The 11,771-nt window shown below is 32.5% G+C and overlaps 1 protein-coding gene and 1 pseudogene across 1 annotated transcript; one reads left to right on the top strand and one right to left on the bottom strand.

The window, feature by feature from the left end:
• Nucleotides 1–305: 305 nt before the first annotated feature.
• Nucleotides 306–6,181, top strand: LOC100797859 (uncharacterized; annotated as a pseudogene).
• A 3,287-nt stretch (nucleotides 6,182–9,468) lies between these two features.
• On the bottom strand, nucleotides 9,469–11,771 carry LOC100811705 (X8 domain-containing protein). Its single transcript, NM_001255703.2, has 4 exons — nucleotides 11,594–11,771; nucleotides 10,964–11,203; nucleotides 10,831–10,867; nucleotides 9,469–10,012 (listed from the first exon to the last, which is right to left on the bottom strand). Exons 1-4 carry the CDS (start codon nucleotides 11,643–11,645, stop codon nucleotides 9,790–9,792), a joined length of 552 nt encoding a protein of 183 aa, NP_001242632.2. The 5' UTR covers nucleotides 11,646–11,771; the 3' UTR covers nucleotides 9,469–9,789.

The following is an 11,771-nucleotide window of genomic DNA, read 5'->3' on the forward strand; positions in this document are numbered from 1 at the left end:
TCAAAGCATGAAAGTTTATTACTATTGGAATATTTTGGACTCCATCAGGGAGTGAAGTGAAAGACTCTATTTAGTATTTTACGGTGGTAAACTAAAAAAGGTGCGTGTTAATGTCACGCGAGCAAATTGGCGTCTAAGTTGTTGCTAAAAGTGGCGATGAACATTGAGTGGCACAGTGGCAGTTACCTGGAAGAACATGGGATAGGGCTGAAATATCCACTGTCTCACTCTCACACATGCCACCTTCACCTTAGCCTCTCCCTCTCACTCATCGGTTTCAATTTCAGTTGTTTATTAGAGTTACAATGCTATTACTATTGCCACCTCAGTCTCAGTTAGTTTCACAAACGCGCTTGCCTCTTCCCTTCAGTACCGTCAAACTCAAAGTCAAACTGAAGGTTGTGTCCGAAGCTGATGCCTTCCCTTCATTTCTTCCCAAAGAAGTCCACAGAATTGAAGACCCTTTTGCTCGAAGCCTTGCTATGCGGATTCACAGACTTTCAGTTTCTGTAATACTTACATTATGTTATTGTTATGCATGTGTGGTCCTTCTTATTTACTTCTGCTGTTACTAGTACACTATATAGTTTTTTCTTTAATATAATTTTTCAATTTCATCCAATGGGTTTTTGTGGACTGGGAGTGGAAGCACTCTGGTCTCTTGAAATGCACAGAATTTCTTCATTCATTAGCTTTTTGAGTCTATTTGGATAAATTTATTCAAAAATACTTCTAGGAGAAGAAAAAAATAAGAGTTTTTTCATAAGCTAAATTTAACTTATGCATAAGTTAAAAACCATCTTTTTATATAAGTTATATGAAAAAGTTTCTACTGATAAGCTAATTTATCAGGGCCTGTAGTTAGGTGCATTATGCTAACATGTTGAGTTATCCCCTAATGAAATTGAACCAGGTGTGTTTGGATTAATGGAACGCATTGACATTAATTTGGAATTTTGGATGGCTTAAAATAGGATGGAATGTAATGTAATTTCCTCTCTTTCCATCTAATACCTTTATCTCCTTACCATATGTTCACTTTCTAATCAATGGAAACTTTCCTTCATTTCATTATAAAATATTCAAATAATGGTATGATAATTGCTTACATTTCGTTCTATTTTTCACTCATCATTAGATATCCAAGCATAAGGTCTTGGGCTGAATTAAATTTGAAGACCCAAAGATAGGATTTTTAATTCAATGGGTATTTATCACAATCAAAGATCTTGGAGACCTGAGACTGGTGATGGCTATGTTAGGCCTCCAGTTAAGGTGTACAGTAGGAGAAATAGAATTAGGTCAAATTCATGTGGGCCTGCCCCTGTTAATGAGGTTTTGTAATAGGGAGAATTAGTGATGAAGTTGTTTTATTTTTTTCTTTTGACGGTGAGATGGAAGTTATATACTGCTATGAATAAGGAAGTGAGAGAGTAATAGTCTGTTATAACTTAAGGAGGAGAGACTGAGAGAGAAGAGTCTATTATAAATAAAGAAGTGGCAGAAAGAAGAGTCAAGGTCTGTTTGAATAAACTTCTCAATCAACACTACTAGCAATTTAGCAAAGGAAAGTAAGAAGAAAAAATGAAAAAAAAAAAAGCTTATGCATAAGCTAATTTGTAGAAACTCTCTCATAGAAGTGAGGAGAGACCAGGCCTTTAGAAGTTCCTGTAATGTTTGTGTTACCTTTTATCTCACCTTTCTGTTTTCTGTTGGAATTCTCTGTTCCGGAGAAAGAGTGAGGGTGTTATCTTCAATAAAGACTTTTCATTCTTCTAATTTTTGTTATTTTCTAATCCAGCTCTTAACAGGCTACCCATTGTAATATGTTCCTTTAGACGGTTGTTGTTTCTATTTCCCTCCCTACCAACCAACTCTTAAATTGAATAGCAGCAATGATTTTTCTAAATAATTCTTTTTTGTGGATTATTTATTTTCTTTTATGTCTCACATGAGACATAGACAAGTTTATTTCATCATTGGAGAATGTCTTCTTATTTCACATGCTAGGTCTCCAGGATCCTAAGATTTTGTAACCAGTCCTAACTTATTAAACCTGTAGAATTAGATGAAGTTTTGCTTCCTAACACGTATGAACTCTCTTTAATTCTTCTCTGCCTTCAAAATATAGTTTATCTTCCAAATTTCCAAGTGTAGCAGAAAAGTTTGGCAAGTTATTTAGGCTTGTTCAATTGAGAAAATTGCTCAATATTTGAGAAAAACATTTTTGATCCTATAAGTGGTGATCATGGATTCATGGTCACCCCATGGTGATATGTGTAAACCTACTCTACTAATTTTTAAATGCTCATTATTTATTTCCATAATTCCATATGACCCAATCAGGTTAGGTTCTCTGAAAATCCTATCATGAGTAGTTGTGTGAAGCCGTTGATGCAGAACATGGTGAATCCAGTTGTCCTTCTACATGGTTTTGACAGGTGCTCAAAACATGCAAGAGACAGAATTAGTTTGTACATTTTTATGCTCAAGTTACCTTTAGATTTCATTTCACTTCTTCTCATTGTTCAGCTCATGTTTAGAATGGAGATACACATATTCATTGCTTGAGGAAGCTGGTTTTGAGACATGGGCAGTTGACATTCTTGGTTGGGATTTCTCTGATCTAGGTATGCTTTATTACTTCTCCTATGTCATGTTCATTCCTTTCTTTCTTCACTTTAATCATGCATTCTTCTCTTTTTCCTCTTATATCCATCAGAAAAACTTCCTTCTTCATGTGACGCGGTAGCTGTTATCAGGTACTTGAGTTTTAATTAATGCATGTCTTGAATCCTGGGCTTTGTAATGATATTTTTTGTCAGCTTTGTTGCCAGTGTGGCTATTGTAAAGTAGTATAACTCTAAAAAGTAGACTTGTTAAATTGTTATCCTTTTTTTTTCTTCTTCTTCAAACTTTATGAATTGGAGTAAGAAATCATTTATACAATATGCTTTGACTTGTTGTTCATCAGTCTATCTTCTGAAGAAATGGTTTTCTCCGCAGATTGACAAATTTCTTTTGCACCTCTTTTGTTTTACTTCCTATTGTTTCAGTATGTGTTGAGGGTTAATTGGATTTATCTACCAGTTTTGGAAGTCTCACATCAAAGGGGCAATGATATTGGTAGGCCCAAACCTTGACTCTGCAGTTGCCAGTGACTTTGCGGTATCCAGAAGCTGCACGTGCTATACAATAATTTAATTTCTGAATATTTAACCTATTTTGCGAGGAATTTTTTATTAAAAAACAATTCTATCAAGTGATTCTGTTGTGATCTGGTCATTTATATGCCGTTCATTTTTTCAGGTAGAAAAGCTTGTTTTGATTGATGCTAGTGTGTATGCAGAAGGAACAGGAAACCTAGCAACCTTACCCAGAGCTGCAGCCTATGCTGGGGTGAGAAGATATCCAACTTAATAAAGGATTAGACCATGGGCACATATACATGCAATTTTCTAGAAAATCATGTCTCTATCTTTACCAATGTTCTCTAGCCCAAACTGAATAAATTCATGTGTATATTTAATTATCTAGAATATCATTTCATATTCTTTCTAGAGAAATTTATTTGACATAATTCATTTTACCCAACTAAAATGAAATTCAATTTAATTTATTTTTCATTTTATTTTGGTTCTTGGTAAACCTTCAAGTAACTATTTTTGTTCTGCCATCTTGTAAGTCAATATAACATAATGAATTGAGCTTGGATGGCTCTTGACCTCTTTGAGCCATTTCATATTTTGACCTAAAATGAAGAGCTGTTAACTTAATTTCAAATTGAAATATGCTGAAATTATAATCAATCTCAAGGAGGAACTCGTATAGACTAAGTTCTACTCACAGAAATGGAGCCCAATGAATTAAAAATAAGCAAGAAAGTGAATAATCAGATTTGAATAGACAGATTCTACTCTCCTTATCAAATCTGAGGTAGAGGTAGTTGTTTTAGCGGGGATAGCATTGATTGTACTTTGGACACACAGAAGGTTAAGGTTGGGCCTAAAAAAGCCCTACAAGTTTAAACTCATAGGTGGGTGTTTTTTTCTGCACTTTTGGAATTGCTTCCTGCATTCCGGAAGCAATATGAAAAGTGCAGGAAACAATTGCGCATAGGCCTATAGGTAAGTGGAGGAAAGTTAGTTAGAGAGAAAAAAATATTTAGATATGATATACAAAGAAATACTGTGCGTGTGGGGGGAGGGGTAGGACACATTCTTTTATCGGCTTCTTAGCTTATAACTTGGTTGGGAGCAAACATTGCTCTTACATGATTGCAATACTTTTTTTTATATCTACTATCAATACAGATCTCCCTTTTACTAGATAGGAATTGATTAGTAGTTTAGTACCATTATTTGTACATTGTTCATTGATTTTATTTTTACACTCTTTCAAGTTGGAGCATATGAGCTTTATGAACCAACATTCTTGCATATGCCTCTGTAGTGTCTCCAACATCCTTGAATTCTCTTTCAAACTATGGTTTATGGATGTCCTGTTATATTTAGGTTAATTTCTTTGAGAAGTTTTGTCTTTAACAAGCTTTATCTTGAGTGGGCGTTAATATATTATCATTTTTATTTATGTTTAAAATTTGTTACATCAGTCGCTGTTAGATCCAGTTGGAAGTTGTGCTCACCATTGGCTCTATTTTGAATCAGGTATATGTATTGAAGAGCATTCCATTACGCTTATAAGCTAACTATCTGAGCTTCACTAAATTCACTTTTAGTACCAGCCTTGATGGGACTAATGTGAGTTTCCAGATCCTAACATTATCACTTTAGATAATATGGTGTACATGTTCTGTATTTACTTTCAAGTCCATAATACACCACTTGGCACATGCACACTTTGACACCTCAGCATCACAAGCTGAACCATATTATTGTTTATAGGTAGCCAGAGTCCAGACATAATATATTTGTTTTAAAATTGTTAGGAGTATTGTATATGGTTTATTGGATGTAATAGCTATATAAAGTGCATCACACTGAATGGCACCCATACATTGTCATCTTTAGATGTTGTAGAATGAAGTTAGGATAACAGGTCTTTGTATAATCTTATATAGATTGGACGTTTGCATTGTTTATTGCCTTGGTGGGAAGACGCTACAGTTGATTTTATGACTGGTGGTGGTTATAATGTTGCCTCCCAGATAAAAAAGGTATTTCCAGCATTACATGTTGAAAATTGTTATTTTATTATACTGTTTTGAAGGCATCTAAACTATAGATACCCTTTTAATATGGATGAATACTTTGAAATAAGATGCCTATGAAGCATATACGTTTTGATAATTCCATGAGGTACTGCATTCCTTTGACGTACTCTGCGTCTCTTTCCTCCTTCACCCCTTCTGAACTGCTAGTGTGTCTGATAGGAACCTATCCGAACAAATTAAGCCTTTTAAGTTTTATTACACTTGTAGGCATAAAAGGGCAATTGTGCCCTAAGTTAGTTAGAGGAGAGAGATTGGGCGAGTAGGAGTCTGTTATGCTGGGGGGAGTTCTTTTCGTTAGCCTCATGGATGATTTGGAAAAACATTTGGAGTCTAGAGGATATACTCTGATATGGGGGAGCTTGCTCTCATCTTCTACCTGTGTCTTTCTATTATTTTCTTTCTTTTGCAGCATCCATTTGATACAATACGTATCATTGGTGCTTTCGTTGAGAGTTGATGTTGCTGAGTCCAAACATTATAGGTTATCAAATCAGTTCTTAAACCTCATGACCAAGCATTATAGGTACACACTACCCAACTTGGATCTCTGCTTATCCAACTTGACATGCTGGGAAATCTTGATTTTGAAATATGATTCTCTTATATTGCCTGCTAATACTATGACTGCAGTTGACTTATGAACTTTTACTCTTTCAGCGACTGCATTGTGAATTGCCTGATGCCATTATACGCCAAATATCCGATTGTGGTCACCTTCCTCATGTTGAAAGACCCGACTCGGTGGTCAAATTCATTGTTGAATTTGTTCAGAGCAAAACCAAGACAGGAACTGAATGTGTTTAACCAGTATGACAAGGAAGCATGCAGTGTCCATGTTATAGTTGTGTTGGACACTATCCATGTTAGACACTTTAAATATTTCTAGTTGCATTTTTTAATTTTTTTTCACTGTTATTGTTCTCTACTTAATTTACTCCAATACAAAATAGAAATCACAAAAACAGTTATACCATAGCATTTTATTATGTCTTGAATGATTCATGCTCACTTTTGAAACATCAATTCTGTCTTTTGATTTAAGATTTGTGTTTATGTTTATATATATTGTATTATAGACATATTGTATCCTATACTTTTTAAAATATGTTGTATGATGTGTCCGTGGTATCATATCAATAATCAATATCATGTGTTAATAGGAGTAATTTAGTTGGTGATAAATTTTAAAGTTGTGGGAGAATTTGAGTTCAATATCCACATAATACATTTTTAAGAAGGAACAAGGAATTTTATGAGTGATTAAGTTCTGGATTGAAGATTAATTTTATAATCCATTCAAAGAATCAAAACTTATGAAAATATTTTGGGGTCCTGAAGAGTGAGAGACTTTGATTAAGGTGGTTAAAAAAAAGTATAAAAGTTTAACATCTTTTTGTGATTTTCTATCAGAGAAGACAGCAGAACAGTAAAAAGGAGCCATCAATTATATAGCTAAGTATAGAGGGGTAGCCTCATATAGAGGGGTAGCCTCATAATTTGATATGCTGTGCATTCATCGATTCTTTTGAATGTTGATGAGTTTTACTTGTTGACCCAAAATACTAACATATGCCATATTGAAAGAATATCAACTTTCAATGCAAAAGTATTATTCGGAGATAGTTCACATTGAGGAATATCAACTTTCAATTGACACGTATTGTTCGGATTTAATTCTTAATAATTGTTTTTCAAGAGTTTGTTGAGAATGACACTCCCATTTTTTATGTCATTAATTTGGACGAAAGGACCCTCGAAAGCAATCCGTCATTGAGAATATATTTGTGACGATGGCAACATGATTATTGAGATGGGTAACCTAGCAAACTTTACAAATTGCTGTGAATCATGCTTGTCTTGTCTACCTTTAGGGAGTGTTTAGTAGGAAATAAATTTTTTATTTCGTGAAAATCACATGTTTAATATGCATTTTTTTAAAATAATATTTCTAACAAAGGATGTTTTTGAGGAAATTTTATAAATATTTTTTAATCAATTTCTTTTCTAGAAATTTTTTCATGGGAGAGATGAGAATTTTATTCTCTCGAGATGGAAATATGTTTTTTTTTTCTTTTACTGAGTAAAAACATCATATTACTTTTTATTAAATTATATAACATGATAAATAATTAAAAATAATTAATAAAAATATGTGTAACTCTTTGATTTTTAAAAAAATTATCCAGAGATTTTCAATGATCAATTAAACAAATTTTTATTCATTCCTTGAAAATATGATTTTCAAAATTTATGATTTCCAGGTATATGTGTTTCTCTTCTGTAAAATGTTCCCTTAGTTATTTTTTGGCTAGGATGTTAAGTTACATAATATGTGTAATATGTGTTTGGATGAATGTTCATAAAATTAATTTTAATTAAAATTGATTTTAAAGTGATATTGTTTATGTTTGGATGTTTTATTATAAAATTAAGTTATGAGTAAAATTTAATACAAAATTTGAATTTAACGCAAAAATCACTCAAAATTATTTCATTTTAGAATCAATTCTAAATTTTTCTCCAACTTAAAATCAAACATATGAAAATATATCGAAAATTAATTCTAAACTAAGAATCAATTCCTGAAGGCCAAGAAAAAACAAACAGGCACATAGTCTCAAACAGGTTGGAAATTCAAAGGAATCATTCTAAGCATAAATAAGTACAAACTCAAATTTATTGGAGGAATCATGCACAGTATCTATAGGGAAAAAAATCATGAAACGATTAGGCTAATGTTTTTTTTAGAAAAAAGTATATTCGTTGATAATATAAACCATTTTCCCATTATCAATCAATAAGAAATTATTATGTCCCTCCTATAACAAAAAAACAAAACAAAAAATTATTGAATTTTATAATAATTATGATTTTTAACCTTGGTACATGAAAATTAAAATCTATTTTCCCATTAATAGACAAAACAAACTAAGTGGACCAAATTTCTGAAATTTTAAGTATCAACTTTTTGGATTAGCTTTTTAACAAAATCGTGAACAAGAAGCAAGCTATGGTTGTTCATTATTTAATTTAAATATTTATTTATTTATTATTTTAGAGACAACATTTAATATTAAGTATATTTTAACAATTCTTCCCTATGTCTTTTGCAATTAAAAAAATGCCGATGAAAGCATGTCAGATTTTTTTTTTTTTTTTATTTCAGATTTGTCGGCTATGCATGGCATGATGTCAAACTAAAATTATTCTCAGTTTTTATTGACTTTTATAGGCAATTACGTCCAAAGGAAAAATTGTTCCACAGCATGAATGAAACGCCACAGCGGAAAGAGAAAGTGATACAAAATTCACAAGTGACCTTTGAACCACATTTACTTTTCTTTAATGCACTGGTTCTTGTAGCCTCTTAAAGTAAAAAGAGTACCACGGCACCAATTTTTTTTTTTTCCTTAGATATAAAGCTTAATAGTAATTTAAAAATATTAGGCAAGTAAATAATTCATAAATTATTGAAATGAAATATAATATAATAAAGTTTCCCTTTACATTTTGAGGGGGAAATGGCGATTAAGCAAAATACATTGCAACATTCAACGCATATACCACAAAATAACATTAAAAATCATATTAGTGTGTGTTTGAATTAACTTTCAACTCTATCAAAATCAGTTCCAAAATCAAATAAAATTCAATTAATTATTTCTAAAATTCTTCTAAAAACGAAAAATGATAGAATACTTATAATATATATATATATATATTTGTTTGCTGAAGGTCTAAACAACAATAATTGTTTTAACTTTTTTTAATTTTTTACCATATTTTGAAATCAATATTAATTCTAGCATATCCAAACATATATATAATGTGTTTGGATATATAGGAGAATCAATTTTGACCCTCAAAATCATGGTGGAAAATTTTAAAAAAAAATCGAATCAACTATATGCTGCTTTGACCTTCAACTTGATTTTGGAACTGATTTTGCTAGAGTTCAAAGTTAATCCAAACACATTCTGTGAGGTCCTAAATTGCTAAAATGAAACAACTTCAAATAGTATAGCACAAGAGCTTTTAGTTAGTCTTTGCGCACCCAACATGAAATTAAAAAGGACTAAAACTAGAGAAAATGAATGGGAAATAATGAATGAAAAATGGCATCAAATTCAAATCAAGAAGGGAAGAGTTAAAAAAGGGAAAAAAGAAATATTTGAGAGACGTACAGTAGCCAGCTAACATGAAACTGAATGATGAATAAAATAAGAGTATATATATGGGGTAGCCGGATTTCATTAAATTAAAAAATAGTGTCTGTCATAGTCTTAGATGTACAAATGGAGAAAAGCCAAGAGGAAAATGATCAATCAAATTCTACTTCCTCCAAATCCCCCATTAGTATTCATACTCAAAATATATCACCACTAAACAAGAAAACCAAATTCCCTACTCTTTTTTCACAAGGAAGAGGAAAGAAAAACAAAAAACAAAAACGGTTTTGCTTGAATTGTTTGTGGATGATTCCCAGAAGTAAAATTACATGAAAACCCCCGCACGAGTTTTTTTCCTAGTCCAGTGGTGGCACTGTACCTTTTAGTCTAGATCCTGATTGCTAACCAAAGGGTTACAACAAAAAAGAGCAATAGCAACTTAGTATCGTCGGTGCCTTTTGAATTAGCTCCATTGTCATTGTTGATACCAGTTGTAGATGTTGGACTCATTCCAAATGTGGTGGGTGTTGTACTTGTCCCTGGAGTTGTACCACCTGTTGATGGTGTTGTGCCTGGTGGTGAACCAATAGATGGTGTTGTTCCTGTATTGCTGCAAGAAAGCCAAAACAAAAAGATCAATATATGGGAATATAAGGTTGGCTTGGTGGTTGGCAATGAAACTTAAGGGTGAAGGAAGAGGTCGCGGGTTTGAATCCCTCTACTGACATTTCTAAAGCTGTCAAACTAACATTTGCCGATAAAACAATCAATATATGTAATAGGTCTTGAAGAAAATTAGGATGAATAACCAATTTCATTGATTAAATTACATATTATACATAAGTACAGACATAGGAAATGTTTGTGAAACATCCAAATAATGCCAGCTCATATTTCAACAGAATTAGCATGTGTGACATTGCTAGTAATAAGATAACTTCTCTGTAAGAATGTAATTCAGCATTTCCCCTTCAGGAAGGTGAGTACATGAACCCAAATGAAAATGGGGCTTTAGCTTTGTGTATAAAACAAACTAGTTTCAGAGCTACATTGCCAGTTTTGAAATTAAATCAAATGAATCCCAGTTTTTCAAATTTTCGTTTAGATTATGCTAAGTGAAAATTAGACATTAAGTAAAATAGGGTATAATGCTGAAAATTACCAATGCTTTCCATCACCTCAAAGAAAAAAGTGGAAACTTGAAAAAAGACTATAAAAGAATAGAAAAACTGGGTAAAAAATGACATTTACATTTTTGTACAAGAAAAATGATTTATTTGAGGATGGAAGAATAAAATGTCCAGCAGAGAGGAGGAATTTTCCTCAAGATTCCAACCTCACACTCAATAGGCTAAAAATTCATTGAATATGCATAACTAGTAAACCAATACAAAATCAAATAAGACCCATGATAATCAAGAAACATACCTAGGACTTGAGGGGTAGACGCATCCAGATGATGCAGCTGTAGAAAAAAACACACAAGAAAGAGAAGAAGATTAGTAAAAGTGAAATTCTAGAATATGTACCAAAAAATAGATAGGTTTGGAGTTATACTTACTAGGTGGATTTGCATTGGTTGTGGCAGCACCTGCAAAATCACAGGTTCCCGGAGCATTGCCCTTTCTCTGGTAATAGCTATTAACTGCATAGTTACAGTGATCCTTCACAGTGTTGGGTTGGTAACAAGCTCCATTTTGGAGAATAGGGGTACAGTCAGCTCCACTTCCACAAGCATAATCTATTGCTTTCTGAAGGGTTTGATCACTCACACCATCTTTGCATAAACAATAAAGAGCACCTATTGCAAATCAAATCAAATAAACAAGAAACGGAAAAAAAAAATTAGCTAGTTCACACCATAATCCTATCTTATCAGTAAAACAACATGACAAGCATGTTTTTCTATGCAAAAGAGATCAGAATTACATTAAAAAAAACATATATATCATTCAGAATTTCCTTTAAAATCACTATAAAATCTTTCATCTTTCAGCAGAACAGTAGAAAAAGACGACCCTTTATAGAAAAGACCCAAAATTAAAGCATGGAACTAGGAACCACAACTAATCATATGAACCCACCTCAGAAAATTAAAGGGTGAGTTATCATAATTTTAAAAAAGAAAACTTTTTGAATTAAATGTTGAAACTTGAGAGATAAAACACACAAATCAGTGCAGGGTACTTACTTGAATGATCAGTGAGGGCTAGGAAAAGCACAAGATACACCAAAAGAGCCATAACAAGATAAAATTGTTTTATTTTGAGGTAAATTAAATGAGCCTGATGAAACTATTTCTGTCGGAGGCAGAGAGCTGAAAAGAATAAGCGTTAGGAGAATAATGCGTATTTTCTAGGACAAGAAAG

This window comes from Glycine max, chromosome 7, assembly GCF_000004515.6.
Source record: "Glycine max cultivar Williams 82 chromosome 7, Glycine_max_v4.0, whole genome shotgun sequence".
NCBI classification, from domain to species: Eukaryota; Viridiplantae; Streptophyta; class Magnoliopsida; order Fabales; family Fabaceae; genus Glycine; species Glycine max.

Coding starts and splice junctions, on each gene's coding strand:
- LOC100811705 (NM_001255703.2), bottom strand. CDS start 11,645: ATGGCTCTTTTGGTGTATCTTGTGCTTTTCCTAGCCCTCACTGATCAT. Junction 11,204..11,593: donor AGCCCTCACTGATCATTCAA/GTAAGTACCCTG, acceptor GATTTGCAATAG/GTGCTCTTTATTGTTTATGC. Junction 10,013..10,830: donor GTCTACCCCTCAAGTCCTAG/GTATGTTTCTTG, acceptor GCTTTCTTGCAG/CAATACAGGAACAACACCAT.